Here is a 23,786-nt window from a genome sequence, read left to right as displayed (position 1 = left end):
TACACCATGTAGCTATCCACAGAGGAACTCAATGAACTCAGGTGAAGGCACAAGATGCTGGCATGGACAGCGGAGAGGACAGGCGCCTTCATGTTCTTGACATTAAAACTTTGAAGGAGTACTTTGCAATAATGGACAAGGGCACTGCGTTCATCCAGGACAAGTACCCGAACCCAGTGAGGAGTGACACATCTATGCATGACATCAAGCAACACCTGAAGGTGTAGAGGAACCTCCTGGAGGCTAAGAAAAAGGCAGCAAGTCAAACCACCATTACCTCCTTCTCCCCTGCCAGTGGCACTGAGGGAGAGCAATGTCATCATCAAGTGGTGTGGGAATGCAACATCCTGTATCACCTGCCTCTGTCATGTCAGTCTTGTCTTCATGGTGCCTGGTACACCCATACACCACGCTCTCCCTCACCCTCACCACTCCATTTTCCATTGGTCTCACCGCATTACTCTCCCTCAGCCTCAGTGCACTGATCTCCCTTGGCATCACTGCGTCGCTCTCCCTTGGCATTACCACACTGCTCTTCCCATCTCTCTTCACCTCCTCCTGAGAACGTGGTCCAGGCCCTCCTGCTGTCCCCTAGCCTGAGGGGGGACCCTTGGAGATGAGTCAGATTGGCCTAGGGTTGGTGATGAGTCAGACTGGCCTAGGGCAAACTTCTGGTGGTTGGCAGTTTTCTTTTTTTTTTTTCTTCTTTTTTTTGGGGTGGGTGGGGTGGGGGGGGCATATTAGGTTTCACAGTTTAGGTCACTCTTCCTAACCCCACTGAACCCATGTTATATTGACTTTGCTATGCGACAGCTTTTTACTTGATGCATCCCTGTCATATAGTGAGACCGGACTGTACAGTATGCCCGTATTAACCCCTAAGGTACGCAATTCTCCAGCCTTGACTGCCCCCCAGGATGCACAAACAGGCCTATTTTTCAACTTTCTCAAAGGTTAAAAGTTTTATGCCCAATTTATAGAGCTTGAATTTACACACCTGAAAACGCAAACCCCACCCTCCTAGACCCAATAGTTATCGAGCTATGGCCTGTCAAAGTTTATAATAGTTACCCATCACGGCCCCAGGGAGAAAGAAAATACACTGCTCGCACCTGTTTTCTTCACAAAAATACATAAAAAAATAACCAAAATCATTTTTTTTTTTGGTGTGTATTGATGTTATAAACCATTGTAATGTGCTTAGAAATAATAAAATGATGACAAACACCCCAATAAATATGATAAATAGTAAAAATTATCCTCCCCTCCTCTCCTCTCCCCAAACCTCCAATCCCCACCCTCCCCTTCCCTTCCCTCCCCTCCTCTTTCCTCCCCTCCCCACGCCTAACTTCCCCTCACCCCTCCCCTCCCCGCTGAGCTGTCAAATCTAGCTAGGGAAAATGGTTATGAACCCCCCAATAAAAATATGACAAATAGTAAAAATTATCCTCCCCTCCCCACACCTCCAGTCCCCTCCCTCCCCTGCCCTTCTCTTTCCTCTCTTCCCTTCCCTCCCCTCATCTAATCTCCCCTCCCCCTTTTCCCCTCCCTCCTCCCCTCCCTTCTGAGCTGTCAAATCTAGCTACTTTTCGTTTCGTTTCTTTTCGTTTTTGAAGGCTCCAACATGCTTGCATGCATCGGCATAAAAAAAAATTTCTTTTTCGAGTGGGTTTCGAATAAAGACAGCTAAAATAATTATAGTGTGCATATCTGTATGAAGACACGAATAAATTACAGGTAATGATTAAAAAACAAGCGCCATAAAGTGTAAAAAATACGCAATATTCGAGGCTGAGGAGGTAAAGATACTGCGTGCTAGGGGGTGGGGTGGGGGGTTGGGGGTGGTGGTGGGAGGTGGTAAGGCCAGGAGGGGGAGTATGGGGATGGAGGGATGGGAGGAGACCACCACAAGACACAAAGGAAGGGCCCCAGTGGAGTACAGGGACATGGAGGGAGAGTAGGGGGGAAATACCCTCCCCCAGTCATTGGGGGTTCCACATGGGAGGGGGGGGGATGCATGAGGAGGGGGGGGGAATTGGGGTGGTAGTGGTAAGAGCGTGGGAGGTAGGGTAGCAACAAGGTACAGTAGTGGGGTAGAGGGACGTGGCAAGAGGGAGGTGGGGGGTACACCCCCCAACACCTCGGTACGGGCTTGGGCCCCCCCTCCGGTGTGTCCAACACTTAGTTCTGATTGGTTAGAAGCCATCTGCATCACAGTTGGGGTGGAGCCAGCTGCCGCCAGTTTTTTGTGGTTGTTGCACGATCGGTGTTGCTCGTCCTATTAAGAAATTGCGCAAAAAGCCTGATCGATGTGATTAGTACTTTAGGGGTTAAACGAGAAGGATGCATTTGAAAAAAGTGTATCCTATAACAATTTCTCATATATCGTTAATTATAACATAAGTTCGGTGGGAATACAGTTTTGTCCAAGGGCCACCCATCGAACCAAGTCTAAAAACAAGTTTCCAACTCACTGAATGTGGTTATTTCACTTCACTCTACTGCACTTGCTGCTTGCCACCAAAAATAAGTCTAAAAACAAGCTTTCAACTCAACTGATCTGGTAGTTATTTCCTTTCACTTGCTGCCTGAATTCCAACACCACACTATTGTTCCATCAATGACAATAGGATACCTGACAGTGATGAGTGCAAAAGCCATCCCTCAAGAAACAAATGACAGAAGACTTTAGTGAGGGTGATAATAAATGCAAAAACAGTGATTCTATATCAACCAGTGAGGTTTCGTATGGGATCACACTCATCATATAAGCAAAAATTCTACATCAATATAAATACCGGTAAGCAAAAATTCTACTGTACATCTAAATACAGTATAAGCAAAGATTGTACTGTACATCAAAAAAGGACCTAACCTTTTTGCCACTGTAAAAGAGATTTATTGCACATCAGTTCGCTGGATAACAAGAGTCAGCTGTTTATATTTTGTAACATAAGAGCAACAAATTTACCAGTTTAATGGTCCTGGAAGGGGTCCCTTCACCCAGTCCACCACCTGCTTGTCATGCCAAAGAAACTGCCCTCGAGGTTCTTTGATGTTGGGTGGTAGCAGAGCCAAGTAGCTTGGGCATGCTGCTCCTTGTTCAACAGTCAATGGACCCTGCAAGGTACAATCTTATGAATATTTAAATTACAGTGACTTCTCACCATAATGCACTCCAACACCTTCCATCCTCCAGGAAACCCCACAGGGAATGGTCATGACAGAACTAACATCACATTATTTTGTCCTTACATATTTCTCTCACACTTTCACTACTGGTGAGATCTGCATCCAAGGCAATACAGTTAATTTATACACAAAATAAGAAACTATTTCTTAGATTCATGGGGGTAGGGGGGTTTCAAGAATACTCCCCCAGTATCCCTGCTTGTCGTACGAGGCGACTAAAAGGGTTGGTGGTGGGTTAGTGCCCCACCCTGTAAAAAGAACTAACTAAAAAAGCAAATAAAGCGCCTCGGACCCGGACGGACCATACGTTGACGACTAAGGAACGGACAAAGGACATTCTGAGGTTAGGAACGTGGAATGTGAGAGGAATGAATGATGAAGTGAAAGAGAGAGAGATTGTCCAGGTGCTTGAGGATGCAAAAGTGGATATATGTGGATTGACTGAAACTAAATGGAAAGGTGAAAGGATGAGAGAATGGGAATACGGTGTAGGTATATGTGCGGGAGTCAGTGAGAATGAGAGGGCAAGAGAGGGAGTATGTCTGATGATAAGCAAGAAGTGGAAGGAGAATATAAGAGAGTATGGAACAGTGGGTGCAAGGATTGTATGGGTGAGGATGAAAGTAGGTATACAAGCATGGGCGATTGTATGTGTGTATGCTCCAACAGAGGATCGAGTGGCAAGAGTGAAAGATGAGTTTTGGGCGAGAGTAGAAGCATGTATGGACAAGTTTGAGAGGAGCGAGAGAGTGCTGTTGATTGGAGACATGAATGGCAAAGTTGGGAATGTACGAGTGGATGGAGTGGTTGGTCAGTGGGGTGTGCCAGCTGAAGTAGATGGGAATGGTAGTGCTTTGGTGGACATCTGTGCTGGTAAGGGGTTGGCAATAGCCAACACCTACTTTCGTCATAAGATGATCCACCGGTATACATGGAGAGTAATGAGGAGGATGGATGGTGAACTTGTTGAACGAAAGGCAATGATAGACTACGTGTGTGTGGATGAGCGAATGAGAAGACAAGTGTTGGATGCAAGAGTGTGGAGAGGGTGGGGGAATGGAGTCTCAGACCATCACTTAGTGATGGCCAAGGTAGAGCTGCAAAGAAAGTGGTTGAGGAGGCGAAGGGGAAGACAGGAGGAAACAGCTCCTGTGAGAAGAGTGGAGAAATTGCAAGATAGTGAGAAAAGGACAGAGTATAAGAGCATAGTGGAAGAAAGATTGGGAAGGTATGAGCTAGAGCAGATGGAAGGGGTGGAAGACGTATGTAAGATATTCACGGAAGAGATAAGCGCAGCGTGTGAGGCGGTTTGTGGAGTGAGGAGGAGATGCAAGGGTGTGCAAGGGACAGCATGGTGGAATGATAAGGTGAAACGAGCTGTGGAACAAAAGAAGAAGGCATATGGTGAATGGTTGGCGAGTAGAGGTAGGGGAGAAGATGAGAGAGAGAAGAGAGAGGTATATGTGAGCAGGAGAAGGGAGGTTAAGAGACTGGTGAAGGAGAGTAAGAAGAAAGTGGATGAAGAGTTTGGGAGGAATCTGAGTGTGAAATGGAGGGAGAGTAAGAAATTGTTTTGGAAGGAGATAAAGAAAGTAAGGCAGTGTGAAAGGGGAAATAGTAGGGGAGTGAAAGATAGGAATAATAGATTGTTGGTGGAGAAGAGAGAGAAAGTGAGGAGATGGAAGGAGCACTTTGAGGATTTGTTGAATGTAGAGAGTGAGGACAGTGTGAGTATAAGTGGTTGGGGAATGGCTGGGAGAAGAAGAGATGAGAGGAGGGAGGAAGAGATCAGTAGGTCGGAAGTAGTGGAAGCGATGAAGAAGATTAAGCTGGGAAAGGCCCCAGGAATTGATGGAGTGTGTGGTGAAATGCTTAGGTATGGGGGTGAGATTGTTGTGGAGTGGATATGGAAGTTGTGTAGATTGGCTTGGGAAGAGGGAAGGGTTCCAGAGGATTGGAAATCAGGTATAATTGTTCCTCTGTACAAAGGAAAAGGGGAGAGAGAAGTATGTGGTAACCATAGGGGTATTTGCCTTCTTAGTGTGACTGGTAAAATATATGGTAGAATACTCATTGATAGGGTTAGGCATATGACAGAGGAGCTAGTTGGAGAAGAACAAGGGGGATTTAGGAAGGGAAAAGGGTGTGTAGACCAGATATTTGTTCTAAGATGTTTAGTGGAGAAGTATCTAGAGAAGGGAAGGAAAGTGTATGCTGCCTTCATGGACTTGGAGAAAGCTTATGACAGAATAGATAGGCAAGGTATGTGGAAGGTATTAAGAATATATGGAGTGGAGGGGAAATTGTTGAGTGCTGTGAAGAGTATGTATGAGGGAGCTAGGGCTATGGTGCGAGTGGATGGTGAGCTGAGTGAGTTCTTTGATCTCAATGTGGGACTGAAACAGGGGTGTGTAATGTCTCCATGGCTGTTTAATATATATATGGATGGGGTTGTAAAGGAGGTTCAAGGTAGGGCAGTGGATGTAGGGGTGGCCCTAATGAATGAGGGTGAGATTTGGAAGCTTCCGGTGTTGCTGTTTGCTGATGATACAGTATTGTTGAGTGAAGATGAATGGGAGTTGCAAGGTTTGGTGAATGAATTTGGGACAGTGTGTAGGAGGAGGGAGCTGAAAGTTAATGTAAACAAAAGTAAAGTTATGGTGTTTGAGAGGAATGAAGTCACAGAGTGTGCAGTGAGGTTGGATGGTGAGGATATGGAGAATGTGAGTGCATTCAAGTACTTGGGTAGTGTGATGAGTAAGGATGGAACTTTGGGGGATGAAGTAAATGAAAGGGTACAGCAGGGAAGGAAGGTTGTTGGTACACTGAAAGCAGTGATGAGAAATAGGGAGGTGAGTATGGAAGTTAAGAAGTCACTGCATGATGGTATTGTGATCCCTACCCTGACGTATGGAAGCGAGGCGTGGACCTTGCAAGAAGGGAACAAGTCAAGAGTGAGAGCAGTGGAAATGAGTTACTTGAGAGGAGCATGTGGAGTGACGTGGAGGGACAGGTTGACGAATGAAGAAGTGAAGGAACGTTGTGGGGTAGATGTGGATGTGGTTGAAAAGATTAGGAGAAATACACTGAGGTGGTTTGGACATGTGGAGAGGATGGAGAATGAAAGACTGACTAAGAGGGTGTATGTAGGTGAGGTGGAGGGAGGGAGAGAGAGGGGTAGACCGAGGATGAGTTGGAGGGATGGAGTTCAGAGGTATATGAGGGAGGGGGGGGTGAGTTGGGGGGAGGGGAGTCAAATGGTGGGTGACAGAGTGACTTGGAGGCGTTTTGTCTGCGGCCACCCTTTGCGGGATTAGGGCGTCGGGCTATAGATAGATAGATAGACATAGATATACTGTACCAATGCTAACCAATTTTACATTACCAGTACATGAATTAATTATATTGTATGATTAGCAAGCAATGCAATATATGGTTAAGCATATCTTGATTTTGTTCATGTAACAAAGCTGAGGTAATAATTTTAGAGCTAAGTAAGATATAAGAGAAAATTTGTCACCATATTATCATGACCTACTTCACATCATAATACTAATGCCCTGGTAATGGGATGAGATTCACTGTAAGCACAAGATATATTCTGTGCATGTGAGTGCATGTGCACACATGCATGCACACACAAGCATGTGTGCACAACAGACTATCTCTGGCTGACCACATCAGTGAGAAGGTATGGAACATGTATACAATGCTTGCTAATATGAGAATAGCATTCACATACATAAATGAAGACATGCTGAGAAAGATAAACATCATTCATCAGACCAACCCTGAAGTAGCATCAATAGTCTGGAATCCACATACCAAAAAACCCCCTAGATAAGACTGAAAAAGTACAAAAGGCCGCTACACGATGGGTACCAAGCTTAAAGGATCTATGCTATGATGAAAGACTAGAAAAACTGAATCTGCCAACACTGCAGGAGAGAAGGAAAAGACGAGACACAATAAAGCTATATAAATGCATCTCAGGGAAAGATAAAATAGACATAAATAACTATATGACGTATGGGGGAGCTTCAGCATTAGGACACTGCAAAAAGCTACATAAAAATGAAATTTGATAAAGATGTAAGGAAATTCAGATTCCCAAATAGGGCAATTGATCAGTGGAATGCAATACCGAATGAAATAGTGTGTGCCAAAGCAATTAATAAATTTTAGGATATGTATGATAAAAATGGTTTAATACATGGGACAGTTCGTATTTTTAGTTAGTTATTTTCTGGGGAGGGGCAATAACCCTCAGCCAATCCACTCATTGTCACGTAGGGAACATGTGTTGGTTGGTTATAAGGTTACCACCCAGTGTTGTAAATGCTTTCCTGGTTTACAGGAAATCATTTGGCTTGCCACTCAGTGTAGAGCTACCCTAATAACAGAGTATCACTGCACTAAGTGGGTGGATGATGGGCACCCCTATCTACAACAAGAGAGATAGGAGAGGGAGGGGGAGGCCAAGGATGAGATGGAAGGATGGAGTGGAGAGGGATATGAGAGAGGAGGGTGTAAGCTGGGAGCAGGGCAATGAAATGGCAGCGGACAGGGCGACATGGAGGCAATTTGTTTGTGGCCACCGTGTATAAGGGATTGAGGCATTTGGCAATAGATATTTATACATATATATAAAACACAAATCCCTCATTTATCTGGACATAACAGAGCCAAAGGCATGTCCACATAGTGGCAACATCTGGATAATGAATTCCCCAGACCCTACCTATACCCACCTCCAATCTATACCTAACCTATTTGTACAGTACCTATGCTTAATTTGGCAGTGTGTTCTGGTCATTCAGGCTTCCTTAGACATCAAAACACACACAGGAATATCCAAAGTAATGCTAAACACCAAGAAAACCATGCAGAAAAAACACTGAAAACCAAATAACACCCTACCTAAAGACTATGTTTGTATAAAACCCTTCCACATTTTGGCAGTGTTTTCTGGTCATTATGGCATATTTTGACATCAAAACATACATAGGATTATCCAAAATAATTTCAACACCAAGGAAACCACGCAAAAAATCCACTGAAAACCAAAAAACGCCCTACCTATACACCACTGTATGTACAGTTCCCCTCCTAATTCTAGCACTGTGTTCAGGTCAATCTGCCATATTTAGACATCAGAACACACATAGGAATATCCAAAGCAATGCTAAACACCAAGAAAACCATGATAAAAAAACAATGAAAACCAAAAAACACCTGACCTATAAATGACTATATATATACATATATATATATATATATATATATATATATATATATATTAATCCCTCTACTATCCGATGTAACAGAGCCAAAAGCATGTCTGGAAAGTGGTCCTGCCCGGAAAGTGGGCCACTGGCTCCTGGACTGGTACCGTACTTAAGGACCCTAACCCAGCCTAACTTTGAAAGCCATCTAAATAACTCCCTACCGGACATGCATAGCACCTATTTAAACCTATTTAAGACCCTATTCACACCAATAATGGACATAAAACCTGAAATAAATGAAAAGGAACCAAAGAATGAGGAATTAGAAGTGACTGTACCTCAGCCAGGGTACTTACAGCACGTCTCTGGCCACCTTCTCTAAGGCTTTGGCAGTGGTGACAATGCTCTTGAAGCATGTACAGTAATCCAGTGTTGTGCTGCACTTAATTCTTTGCACTGTGAGTTATACGGTAATTGTTTAACACTGCACACTGTTCTTAACTGCACCACGCCAGTTTCAACTGTCAATTTGCACTCCACAGTTAATCCTTTGCACTCTAAATTCTAATTTCATAACACTGCACAACACTGTAAATTCCCATGTGGTCTAGTGGCGAGGTATTGCCGTTTATTCACTGTTTATTCACAAAAAATGAGCACATGTGGCTTCCATTGCGATAAGCACCTACTCACGATCGAAGTTAGGCGGTAACTGTTGGACAGTGTTGGTGACGGGGAAACAGAGTTGCCACATCGCAAAAGCCACATTACCAAACTCCTCAATTTTCATTACCAAATTTAATTTTTCATTACCAAATTCATAAAGCTAGCATTTATTCTTCACTAATTATATATACAAGTGGAAATACATGTAATCACTCTCCTTATAATTAACAGCATGTCTACTTTATAAGTGACAAGCACTATGAAGGCCTTGATGCAAAACACAATACTGAGTAACAGACACTTCAAGATGATTTCATGAAGATGTGTTAGTGTTCCAATTAACATAGGTGAGAGGCTGGTACAACATGAATGCTAAAAGCCATGAGTATGGGCAATATTACAATATTCTGGCACTTACATAAAAGAATGAAACAAATAGAGTGGTTTACTCTACCATATGTGATGACATGTCAGTGTCCACATAGCCTGGGTGGCAGTGATTGATGACAACATCTTCGTACTTAGGATCTGCCTCAAAAGCCCGATGCTGAATGCGTGTGAGGGCTGACACCCCAATCTTGCTGGTGTCATAGGTGCTGCTAGGCCATCCGGCAGCCTTCCAAGTGCCATCCTTAGCCTTCCTAAGATGTGTAATGAGAAAGATTTAACTAACATAGATAATATGAAGTAGCTAATCAGTCTAGGATACTGGTGACAACACAACATGACACAATGCTACTCTCACGGAGTGGATCTACTTTGCGTGATGATAAGAATACCCATGTTTGTCTCACTCCAATACTGATACTGAGCCACTCTCAAACATCCATCTACTCTAACATTAGCACCACTACCATCATCATCTTTACTGTATTCAACAATTTCCATCTCTATCATACATACATAAAGCATTCCACAATCCCTCTTTGATCACTCTGTCATATGCTTTATCAGAACCATAAATGCCACAAACATCTTAGTCATTCTCATGTGCTTTCTTCATCACTTTCTTTATCATAAATATTTGAACTACACATTTTCTTTCTTCATTACTTACTTTATTATAAATATCTGAACTACATATTTTCTTTTTACATTACTTATTTTATTATAAATATTTGAACTACACATTTTCTATCACTCCAGAAACCATTGTGTTCATCATTCACTAGATACGCTGACACCTGTTTTATTTTTCTACTATCATCCATCCATATACTGTACACTATCCACAGCATTCAGTGTTTATTCCAGATTAATTTTTGTGCTCACTTAGATCACATTTACCTTTATTTGTACAAAGGTGATATCACAGCTTTCAGATTACTGTACTTTATTTCATCAAATAAATATCTTGCAATCATTACATCTTTCCTCACTACATATATTTCCTTGACACATCCTGTACCACTATGGATGTTGCCCCAAAACCTCACTTACTGGACGTTAGATACCTGTTATTTAGAGCACATTTTCAACTACAGTAAGACACCAGGTTTTGAGTCTAATAGGGATCATGAAAAGTGCTGCCAAAGTTGGGGCACTAACCTTAAGGGAAATAAGCTAATAAGAATATTCACTCCTCAAGTGTATTTCCTAATTTAAATACATCCTAAAGTTACCTGAAATGTTGCTACCAACATATTAATTCATAAAGTAACATTAACAATAAAACATAAAAACATCATCAAATACTGTACACTTAAATACAGTACAGGTAAGCCCTTAATTCACGCGAGGGTTGCGTTCCCAGACCCTTCGCGTATGTGGTAAATTCGCGTATACATTCTGCCCTTGTGTGCACATAATTACGCATGTCTACTAAGTATATTACATCTGAATAATACTGTTTATGCACTACATACGCCTTATAAACTAGCATAAAGTATGAAAAACAACAAAAATGTAAGAAATTTAACACTGAAACCTGACAAGCACAGGTGTAGGTGGAGATGCTTCAGCAGTCTGGTGCACAAACCCTCACTGCCTCCCATATGCTACATTCTGCCTTTTTTATTATCCAAACAGTTGACTCATTCACCCCAAACATACGGTTCCGCGCCAGTTCACAGGCGTAGGTGGAGACACTCTGGCACAGTCTGGTGCACTAGCCCTCACTAACTCCCGTATGCTACGTTCTGTCATCTTCATTGTAAGAACAGTTGACTCACCCCAAACACACGGTTCAGAGATAATTCACCATGAAGTCAATTCACCATCAAAACATGGACGATTCCCTGTCATTCTATAGTTATACTTATTATTGATTAATTAATACTTTTATAACTAATTTTCAGGGAGATTTTATAACTCGTATAAGTAAAAAACTAGTGAACTGTACTTGCTAAATAAACTGGTATGTAAATAAATGACGGGGAATCGTCCTGACGGAGAATTGTCGCTGACATTCCTCCCTTAAGTTTGTCCAACACTTTAACTTTCTCTGTCAGTAACATCACTTTACGAGTCCGTTTTGGTGTGTTACCACATGCATCACTAGCACTATGCTTAGGCCCCATGTTGGCAGACAAGGCAAGCAATCACAGGAAGGCAGAAAAATAAGCCACAAATAACGATTCGCGAGTCATGCATGGTTCGACCGTCGGATTCAAACTGACTCTGTGGTGCATGTGTGGTAGACTGCCCTCCCACACACACACACACACACACACACACACACACACACATGCATATGTGTATGCACACGGGCAGCAGGTAGGTATTTTTATATTTTATTTATTTCTCTTGTATATTAAAATTATTTATTTGAATACTACAATTTTGTTTTAATTATTGTACGAAAAATTCGTGGATAACCGAAATCGCGTGAAAAAAGTTCGTGTGAATTAAGGGCTTACCTGTATATATCAGCAATGTTCCTTACGCGTGTAACACACTCACTCCTTCCATTCAAACATAACACTCACCAGAAACACCAGGGTGAAGGGCTTAATGGACTCGATGCTATGGGGTATCCAAGGTTTTGTGCAGGGCTAGTGGGCCTCACCACTGCCTCCAACACCATCTCCATCCCTACCACTCCTTTCTTGTTGCGCCCTTTGATGCAGCACATTCACTCTGTTATGCCTCTCCTCAGAAGCTTGCCTTTCTTGCTTCTCCAAAAAACCATTTTGCATTTTTTAGTTACGAGCACCTTCTTCCATTTCCTCCACTGTATTATTCTTTAACTTGTCATCAGACTTTTTCTTCACCCCCCCTGTGGCAGTCACACCTGGCTTTCCCTTTATCCCCTGCTGTTCCAGGTTCACGTCTTCTTACACCATTTTCACAATCGCCCAGTCCACCTCCGGCTCCACTTGAAGCACAGGATGATATATTTCCGTCAATTACTAAACAAGGACGTGAGAGTGTAACATTCAACTTGCGGACACACTGAACACATGTGGGAAACAGGCCAAAACTGAGTGTTGGCACTGACGTCGCCTTGGCAAAAATCCGAAACTTGTGCTGCCGGAGGGCGTGAAAGTGCAACTTTTAGTCACGAATGTGCAATCATGGAAATATGTAATGGCTGCCGCCGAAGTGCGATTTCGTCAATCTGGATGCCGTGAAACCTGGTGCCTTACTGTACTATTTTTCTGTGCATACTCAAAAGCCCTATTACAAGATAATTATTGCATTTCACTCCAACTGTGCCATCCATCCAGGAGCCAAACCTCCTCATAATTACCATCACCTTCCCTTGGCAAAGGACTTTTTCAACCTGGTGAAGTGCTGTTTATAGAAGTAGTTAGCTGGTTACTTGTGGTTAACCCCTAGGCTGCGGCGGCCTTAACCATTTCCTATGTCTGTAGTACGGGAAAACCAGTTTAAAAAATCATATGTTATGACCCACTTATACCTAACCAAACATGATAACATTTTAGTCAGACAAAGTTGCCACTCCACAATGACAATTCATGACCCACTCATCAAGCATAGGTATGCAGTAAATGTGAAAAATGACCAGTAAGTTCAAAATATTTCACGCGACTCTTCCGGAATGTAAGACACAGTCTACCAATCGGTATTTTTGGAATGTTATACGCAGCAGAGGGGTTAATGGGTCTATTCAACCACACAGACCTAGGTTGGGCAACAACTCCATTCATCCTGTTTCTGTAATCATACAGAGTCATGGTTTATTTCCACTCCACTGGCACAAAACCATGTATCCAGGCTTTATGATAAATTTCTCATCCATTCACAGTGTTCTCTTCACTATACATATTGGATAATTATCATTTATAATATGAACTTTCTATCTTTCATTCTTCAGTCATATCAAAGCCCTTGTACTCTTGCCAGTGACAAATCCCCAGGCACCACATTCTTATTCTTTGTAAATCACTAAACTTAACATGCTAACGATCATTTTGTTCTAATACTTATAGCTATCTTTTAATGTGTCATTTATTTCACTTTTGTCTGTTAACATTATTCTGTTTTCATCCCATTACATTATCCCACACTCATTCACACTTCTTTCCAAAAGCTTCATCTTTTCAGTGAAATTTATTTAAATTTTCTTTCAAACTTTTCTTATACTTTTTCTTCTATATTATCAACAATGTTTTAATAAATCTCCTAAGAAAATGCACACACACACACACACAAAACCACAAAATTCCCATACCAGCATGAGATACTATCCAGACCCCATTATTTGTAAAACTGTAAATTTTTAAATAAAATATGGGCATTTTACTTCAGAGACATGTTCCACAAGTAGTGCCAGCATCATCCTACCCAGTCACATCACTGCTGACCAGTTACCTTGTGTGTATCCACACTCTGACTTTCTTTGCACCCTTGTTTACCAGCTCTGAGCTTGTGTGTTTCTTGCTCTGTGTGGTTATAGTTATCGCAACAACTTCCCCTCCCTGATAACACCCAAGGAAAGAACTGTTGTTATTCAACCCCAGTCTACTTGGTGGAGCAGACCCATCAACCACATGCAAGTAACCATCTTTGCAGGGTCCTCCTGTGCAGTGAATCGATGTTCCTTTGCAGATATAGCACCAAGCAACGGTGATGCATGGGGAAAAGTGTGGAGGATTGGTTCCCAGATGGACACTGCATTTGCATCTCTCCACCCACCCAATTAGCTAGGGGCACCATAGTAGGCTGCACATCACTGCATTATTTGGTTATATGGTTATCAACCAGCACTGTAAATGATTTCCTGGGTTACAGGAAATCATTAGGCTTGTCACTCGATGTAAAGCCACCTGAAGAGGAAAAAACGAGTACAGTACAAGTAATGAAAAGAGACTGGATGGAAAGGGAGAAGCAGAAGCATGGAGGACAGAAAAAAGAATGATTGTGGTGAGGAAGAAGTAGGCAGCACTACATCAAAGTAAGTGGATGATGGTCACCACCACTTATTACCAAGAAAGCACTGCACTGAACTCAAACAAATACATAAGATCTCGCGATGATGGCTGAACCACCACTTCTTGCTGGCGAGTTTTTAATGTTTTCTTTATAGGTAATGCTGCCTGATATACTGTCTTTTGTCATTTAAAGTTGTGGTGGGTGGGGGCATCCATCATCCACTCATATGATGTCACGATCTCTCTCTATATATTGTACATTTCCAGGGACTGCACTGAGTGACAAGTCTAATGGTTTCCTGTAATCCTATGTACTATGATGAGTGGCAACCAGGGACTGGCAACCAAATGATGCTTGGTGGTGTAGTGGGTTAAGGTGCTCCACCCAGATGGAGTCTGTAGGGTTTCCATTGAAGGGATGATAGGGGTTTTGGATCATTTATAATGGCTCTAACATGCTTGCATGTATCAGTCTCGGTCACCTAATGGTGGCTCTCCACACTGCTCAATCTCTGGCGGCCTCCCTACTCAGTCCCTTATCCCTGAGGTCACGCGCTGTGATCATCCCTGTCCCAGGTCTCTTTTGGTCTGCCTCTCGCAACCCCCCAGTTCACACTTTCCAATTTCCGCAACCGTCATCCTCCATCCTCTCCCTAAGTCCAAACCATCTCAATCTGCCCCTCCTCAGCACAGCACCAGTACACTCTAGTCCCATCCTTCCACTCAGCTCTCCAGTCATAGACCTAGTTCCCCCAGGCCTCGCATTCAAGGACACACTACACATCCACCTAAGCATTGTCATTTCTGTACATTTGAGCTTACTCAAGCAGGTGAGGCTGTCACCATCGCCTTAGATGTCAGAACTGATTAGCCTAGTCCTGAGCCCCTATGCTCCTGCTCATATGGGATGGTCAAGGATGATGATGATGATAATGATGATGATATCAGAGTACTGCAATTTTCAATAGTGTACACTACAATCATTGTCCACAATATTTACCTGCATGTAATACAGGTACACTATTTGTGTGTAGGAGATCATCTGTTTACAAAGCTATTATGAGGAGTAAAAGCAGCTGCAGAAATGGAAATGTGTATGGCGTACAGTACCACAAAACTCCAGTCACTTGGCGAATGGGGGGCACCACCTCTCCAGAATTTGTCTTCAGTTCCTATTTTGACCCCTGAAAAATTTTCCTCACTAATCACAAGCATATAACACAGTGATCATCATTACTTATAAGATATGGTGCATGAACAAGACTGTAATGGCTGGATTACACAGGACTTTTACACAAGTTGAGATCATGGACACAGAACCATGACTGGGCAGCAAGGGGTGAAGGACATGGAGTGCACATGTGCTACAGCCATGAAGTTGGTGGTGTGTGAATGTAAGTGAGGAAAAATGAAAGGTTGGCCTGGATTTGCCATCGTTAAATGAGATTTTGAACCTCTGGAAAAGAATTGGGGCAGAGATTTATGTTGCCAGGCAAAATGTCCGTTGGGCAAATGGACAGCACATACATGGAGGGGGTACTGTGTACTGGACAATAGCTGTACTGAACTGTATTGTATGGGAAAGGCTACCTTAGCCTATACAACACTGTATACTTTAATAATTATTGCACTGTACTGCATTTTTATACCTGAAGTACAGTAGAACCTCTCTCATTCGGACTATATGGGGGGAAGGGTTGTCCGAATTAGCAGATTGTCCGGACCATCAGGGTAATCTTCAGTTCATACCAAACTCTATCTGCATGTGGTATGTTTGTTAATTATTAACATATGTGGCATATGTCAACCCTACGTAACCGGAAAAGATGAAAGGATACTGGTACTAAAATAACAAAACTAATCATGTAAGATAGTTTTGTATTGCATAATTTACAGGTAAGGCCATGACAAGAAACTAGCCTACATTTTAAATTGTAGTAAGTGACTGAGGCCCATGTAGGCAAGAATATAAATTAATTAATTAACTGTAATATTTGAAATAAAAATAAAACTTATGTAGGCAAAAAATACATTGTCATCTTTGGTATATCGATAACACCCATATGGGCAAGAAGCTAATGTTTGATGTACAAGTAAAGCACATTTAAGTACAAAAAATAACCTACAGTAATCACTAAACACTGCAGAATATTCTGACCCATTTTTGTGTAAGCAAACTCCTCCTTTTAACACCTTTATTCATTACAGAAGCTACACTTGCATTAAAGGGCATGGTAAGGAGGATTAACTTTTGAAGTGCAGCGTAAAAATATAAATGGTTGGTGAACTAGTTGATGGAACGAATGCTAGCGTGTGTTTAAACAGGCGCCCATGTAGCGACCTAGCAAGATCCGAGAATAAACGAATGACGATCGCTTTCCGCGCCGATACTGAAAATGCCTTTCGAATTACTTTCAACATATTTTTGGAGCTTATTATTTTTAAATTTTGTCCGGATTAACAGAAGTCCGGATTAAAGGGGTCCGGACTAAAGAGGTTCTACTGTATATACTGTTATCACAGGAATATGTGTTTAGACGGATTTGCAAAAGGTAACAGACGGTCCCAGGCTTTTACAGGAGGAAACTTTGGATTAATTTTTGTGCATCCTAATTATGTGTATCTGAACTGTCCTTACTTGGAATAGTTTGGATGCAGGGATGATTACTGGGTATTCTCTCTCTCTCTCTCTCTTTTTTTTCTAACAGATGAAGAAAAAAAAAAAAAAATCTCATACACAAGACTTCAGGTGTACTCTGTTCATAAAAAATCTGTAACAGTTGGACATGAACTGCTGTACTTGAAGTTTAGGGGTAAACTACTCTGGGGAAGTGAGTGTCAAAGAGAAGTGGTTCTGGGAATAAATGAATTCTGACAGGCAAAATTTTTGCAATATGGCAATGTGACAGTCAAGTCATGGGCGCTGCCAGAGGCCCATATAGCACAGGCACAGACGTGACAAGATGACACAGTGGATGCAACTTCACATGTAGGGGTGGTAGTTCATCAATACATGCAGGGTCATTAATTTTTCTTATAGCTTTGCTCTGACTTTTGTCCAGCTGTTGTAGTGCAACCTATCCACATCCACTCCACAAAGTTGGGCAATATTCGAGCAGAGAGTGCTCACAACTCTTGTAAATTATAGTTAACTGCTTGTCAGTCAAAAAGTTATGAATGCTATACAATAACCCAAGTTTCTTTGAGGTGGTTTTAGCAAGTGGTCTAACATAAGAGGTCCAACTGAGGGTGCTGTTAAGCAAAATACTGAGAATTTCAATAATTTTAGTGACAAGAATATTGGCTGCACTGAAGTATAGGAATTAGACAATACTTGTCAATTAGTAAATTGTATATATATATATATATTTTTTCTAGCATTAAATGAAATAATAATATTTTGTCCGCATTAGGTGATCTTAGATAAGTCTTGACTTAAGGAGACTGCTGTGCTGAGTTGAAAAAGATACAGTAACAAACTCAGTGAATGGATGTTTTTGTGTGAAGGCAGAGTAAAGTGCTGAGTCATCTGCATATGACTGAATGGGATTATGGGTGACAGACAAGAGATCATTAATTAAAATGAGGAACAGGATTGGAGCCAGGACTGATCCTTGTAGCATGCCAGCATTAACTGAGTGGAAACTGGAATATACATCACCTACTTTCTCACTTAACTTTCTGTTGCTGAATTATGAGGAAACAAAGGGGACAAAAGATGACAGGCCATAGCAAGGGAGTTTGGATAACAGGAAATGGTGCCACATTGTCAAAAGCTTTAGAAAGATCAAGGACTACTGCATGGGTTTCTCCATACTGATCAGCTGAATAACAGATGATAGGAGCAAAGAGATTGAGTATATCTACAGTGGATCTTTCATGGCAAAAGCCATAATGTCACTAATATGTTACTGGATTCAGGATGTTTAACAATGTGCTTATTAATGATACATCTTTTTTTTCCCTTTCATCTGAATGGTCATCAGTGCTGACTGTAAAGCTGCTGACCCATTAGCACCAGGTTTCAAATCATGGTATAGGCAGCTGGTGTCACTCAACTCCAGCATGCAATCATCCTTTGTAGGCTGGTAGGTACAATCTTTTTTAACATCAAGGGAAGGTAACCATGCCTGAATAATTCAGTGGCCATGTATACCAGGATACTGGATGAAAACAGTGTTACCTGATATGGCCTCAAATGCCAAAGTTAGAGATGAACACTGCTGCTGAGTTTCTCATGACAAATGCCCCCCATCTTTACCATCTGAATTGCTTTCTTGTATCCACCTTAACTACTACCATAACTTGCACCTTTTGGTCTTGAGCGGTTAAACGCCAAAATAATTACTGTGTGGAGGAGTTCTGCTATATGAGGGACAAGTTATGTGCTGGAGGTGGGGCTGGAGCTTGCGGCTAGGGTAAGGAATGGTTGGAGGAAGTTCAGGGAGCTGTTGCCTCTCCTATCACTGACAGGGTTCTCCCTCCATGCTAAGGGATCTTTGCATACAGCATGTGTCAGGAGTGTAATGCTATATGGTAGTCAGACCTTGGCAATAAGGAAGAGGATATTTGTGGGCTTATATATACAGAAATGACAATGAATACCTCATACATGGATGTGTAGTGCGTCCTAAAACGTGAAGCCTGGGGGGGCTAGGATTGCAATTGAAGAGTTGAGAGGAAGGACAGGACTTGAACATATTGGTGTTGTAATGAGGAGGGGTAGACTGAGATGATCTGGGTACAGTGAGAGGAAGGAGGATGACTGTGGAGGTTGAGATGCCTGAACATCAGGGAGCACCAGGCAGGTGCTCCCCTTACTCCCCCCTACAGATGCTCCAGGTGCTTATATACAGTAATATGTACTTGGTTAAAAAGTAAGCTGGATGCAGCTTAATACCATATTAATGCAAATAATTTATAATTTAAAAAGGTAATCTTCTATAAAGTAGGTCTGATGATCTTAATATGCTATTAATGAAAATCATTTATAATTCAAATATATCACAGGGAATTCTCTTAAAACATTGCATAACACCTATAATTTCTACAAACTTACTCAATATACTGGTTCATAAGAGCACACAGCTCCTCCTCTGTAAGAGTGGGTGATGCCAGCTTCTCCCTTAATGCAGTGGCAGCAGGCTTATCACCAGACACCTTGGAGAGATGACCAACACTGCTGGACACAGTGACTACTCGTGCATGGGGCCGCAACAAGGGGAAAAGAGCATGACACACTGCTAATGTCCCAAAGAAGTTCACACGGATGGTGTTTTCTGCTTGTTCTTCAAACGGTTCAGATGCTGCATTCTATTTATTTATTAAAGAAAAAAAAAAAAGTCTATGCAGGATGAAATTGTATCAGTGGTGATGGTGATGCAACACAATGTTCAGTATTAATCTTTAAAGTTCACACATCATGAAATGCAATACAATGCACAATGTTCAGTATTAATCTTTAAAGTTCACACATCATGAAATGCAATACAATGCACATCACACTGTGCTATGGTATTTCCTATTCACAGACAGTTGATGACTATTACTCAAATACAGCATATACTGTAATATAAGACTTATGAATGTGGGCATAGCATCAATTTCAATGAGCCATAGCCAACCGCATACAGTACAGTGTATACTGTATTACTGTAAGTCTACTAATGTATATTCTTGCTAATACATTCACATTCCATGTCTAACATGACTGCCAGACAGACAGACTCACATTATCTAAAAGCGAGCTTTGACTAATACATAGCTCCTCAATCCATCTTCCATAATATGCTCTTCTCCAGTTTAACAACTCTTCAGGCTACATTTCCTGCTCCTCTCCAAAATTAAAATATTTCACTACTGTCCATCTACTTAGGCATGCTGCCTTCTACTAAAGCTATTCATTCCAAAATGACAGAGGCTCTATATAAACAGCTCCCCTATTTCATGACCCCAAACAACCATTTCCTCATCCCACAATTAACAACTGTCATCTCAATAACCCTTTGCTTCTATGGATGATGTAAATTATGTTCAGGCTCAATGATCACCCCCTCCCCCCTCCTTCTTCTTTTTACAGCTGATGTTACTTCAAGTAGTAAAAGAGTTGAACACAGTCTACATTAACCTTTGGACTCCTGAAAATTTCCTCAAAACAAGTAACAGGTGTTGGACATAGATTACATAAAATACCCAATGCATCCATGGAAGTGGCACAATTAACTTCCACTATGAGAGGTTTCTCCAAAGCACAAATCATCTGGCAATAGCAAGAATAACTCAAAATAATAATAATGATAATGATGATAATAATAATGATAATAATAATAATAATAATTCATCCATCCATCCATCATCTCTTCCTGTGTTGCCCCTTTCGGAACGTAGGAGCCCGGGGTTAGGCAGTTGGTCCTGACATTTAAGATGAGAGTGACCAGCCTCACTCATCCCTGAGTGGCATTATGTGAGCAATAAACCCCAACCATCCCTTGGATATAAACCTTCACCGGCTCAATCCAATTGGAGCACCTTAATTACCCACTAAACCACCAGGTGCCATAATTTGGTTATATGGTTACCACCCAGCGTAGTAAATGGTTTCCTGGTGTACAGGAAACCATTTGGCTTGTCACTCAGTGTAGACCCACCCACAGGCAGAAGGAAGAGGAAAGAATGAAGGAAAGAAAGACAGATGAGGAAGGAAGGAAGGGAGAGAGGAGAGGACAGTCACCTGAGAGCAGCCCTACATTAAGTGAGTGGATGGTGAGTGCCCCTACCTACCACATAATAATAATAATAATAATAATAATAATCATTTCATTTCATTCATTGCCAGACGCCATGTATCCCACACGGGGTGGCCAAGGGCTTAGAGTTAATTGTTTTACAGGGAGGGGCACTAATCCTCCACCAACCCCACTTGACATGTAGGGATGCCAACAGCATCTGGTGTTCCCAGGCGGTCACCCATCCAAGTACTAACCAGACCCAACGTTGCTTATATTATAATAATAATAATAATCCATCCATCACCCAATCCTACTTTGCCCCATGAGGAGTGTAGGAGCCCAGGGCTAGGCAAGTTGGTCTTGGTATTTAAGATGAGACTGAATAATAATAATAATAAAAAAGTTATTATACTGAGGGGATTCTTGGGGACCATTTCTAACACCAGCATTACAAGGTCTCTAGACTGCAAGAATATCATCTGACAGTAGCAGGATTCAATAAACACTACAGTATATCAATAAAATGATGGGGTTAACAATCTACTTTTCTTAACAATACCATATTATGGATATTCCCAAAAGACCTTTAATTCTTGATTGCATTTACATGCAACCTATGTGTTTCCAGCAGCTTTCCATATTTATTAAAGTATAAGTGTTAATTACAACTAATCATACTTTGTCTAAATAAATTTCTGTATACTGGATGATGGGTAGGATACACTGATAGTCTAAAAAGAAAAGTTAAATAAAGTAATGTAGTTAAAGTTACGTACGATGGGTTTTCATGCTCCAGATTAACTCAGGAAAGGGAAAGCACTAACCTTGTAGGCAATGGCAGCATTATTCACGAGCACATCAAGTCCTCCGTAGGTATTTGCAATGTAGTCTCTGAATCCCTTGATGCTCTGCTCATCATCAATGTCAAGTTGGTGGAATTTTGCAGTCAGGCCCAGCTGGAATACATTAACAGCATGAATCTTAGCTTTCAGTTTTCAGTTAATGGTTCCTCATAATCATCATCAACAATGATTTCTCTGGTGTCTTACTCCAACCCTGTAGAGGTGGTTAGTGAATTCTGTATCAAGCAAAATGCTCTCACAGGCATAGTTTGGTCACCTACTTTTAAATTTTTTGGACTGCTGGTATTGGTTGCCCAGCCTCAAGCCTGTGGGTAAAATGAGACAGGCTGTAATTACCACTGTCGTACAAATACAGTATTTTTTTTTTTTAAATAACAGAACAGAGGAAGGAAAAACAAATGATTAAAAATTCCATACACCAGATTACTGGCATCCTCCAATCATAAAATATCTGTAACAGTTAGACTTGAAAAGCTGTAGGTTGAAGTCTGGGGGGACACAACTCCGGGAAAGTGAGTTCCAGACTGATGCAGTTTGGTGCATAAAAGAATACTGTATTCTTCTTTCTAATAAGAGCCAAGTTTATTCTGAACATGGACAGGCTTAAATCAAGTAATAATAACTACCAAATCATGAAGGGCTCTGCTTGCACTAATGTGGCCCCAGTTAATATAGTACAGTAGTTAATATCTGAATGTTCTCCTGCCACTGAGAACCAATTTAAGTCCTGAATGGCATTAAGCTTCAGATAATTTTTGTATTTCTATACTAGCTACAATGGAGTACAGCAGTATCCTGAATACAATAAAGCTCTGCTGAAGCTATGACAAGGATGCATTCAATGACCACTTAAGAAAGGTAATCAGAAACATCATACCTATGAATTTAATGTTACATGAAATTCCCTGAATGTCCAGGAGTAACTTCTGCAAAATGGGAGTTTCTATCCTGTCTTCTCCTCACCCCTCCAAAAAAAAATCTACTTATTTATTTATTTATATATATATATATATATATATATATATATATATATATATATATATATATATATATCTCATCTTAAATGTCGGGACCAACTGCCTAGCCCCAGGCTTCTACGCTCCTCATGGGGCAATGTAGGATTGGATGATGGATGGATGGATGGATATATCTATCTATCTACCTATATACAGAATCTGTATCATTTATTGCATTCTGTTTAGTTTTTAAAAGCTCCAACACGCTTGCGTGCGTCAGCCCCAGGAACCTAATGGTGACTCTCCATGCTACTTGATCTCTGGCAGCCTCCCTATTCATCCCTTATCCCTGAGGTCGCACTCAATGACCTAGTGCCAGATCTTTTTCGGTCTACCTCTCACAAACCTAGCCCTAATGTTAACCCGAGGCGTCCCGATGACGTATGGATACGTTGCCACATTTTGTCATAGTGACACCCGACAGTGTATCCATACGTTTTGCAATTGCGAGGTCCGTCATTTGCACATTTTTCAAGTTTCACGGGTGATTTTTGGTAGGCATATGTGGGAGACCTCCCTCTACCCAATGCCAGGTGGGGATAATGCCTGGCCCCACCTGACCCCCCTTCCCCCCCCTGCACGCCATTTTCTTGGCAACTCACCTGTTAGCAGTGACCCGGCCAGTAAAGACATGTCACACCACGGTCTCTCCAATGATGAAATGCAAGGCGAAAGTGATTCCTGAGGTGGACAAAGGAAGAAACAATCCAGAGGAAGGAAGAAGCAGAAGTGATGAGGCAGTAATGTTGTAATAGAA

The 23,786-nt window shown here is 41.6% G+C and overlaps 1 protein-coding gene across 1 annotated transcript in view; it reads right to left on the bottom strand.

Moving 5' to 3' along the window:
* Positions 1-457: 457 nt before the first annotated feature.
* LOC145404284 (carbonyl reductase [NADPH] 1-like) overlaps positions 458-23,786 on the bottom strand; it is a 31,720-nt gene continuing 8,391 nt past the window's right edge. The window contains exons 3-7 of the mRNA XM_080275805.1: positions 21,975-22,106; positions 19,482-19,735; positions 9,541-9,727; positions 2,972-3,120; positions 458-596 (exon numbers count right to left, since the gene is read on the bottom strand). Coding sequence (XP_080131931.1) covers positions 458-596; positions 2,972-3,120; positions 9,541-9,727; positions 19,482-19,735; positions 21,975-22,106 — 861 coding nt within the window. The remainder of the gene's footprint in view (positions 597-2,971; positions 3,121-9,540; positions 9,728-19,481; positions 19,736-21,974; positions 22,107-23,786) is intronic.

This window comes from Coenobita brevimanus, chromosome 63 (genome assembly GCF_032717465.1).
Source record: "Coenobita brevimanus isolate Jiangsu-jjx chromosome 63, ASM3271746v2, whole genome shotgun sequence".
NCBI lineage: Eukaryota > Metazoa > Arthropoda > Malacostraca > Decapoda > Coenobitidae > Coenobita > Coenobita brevimanus.
This window is presented reverse-complemented; position numbering and strand designations above follow the sequence as displayed.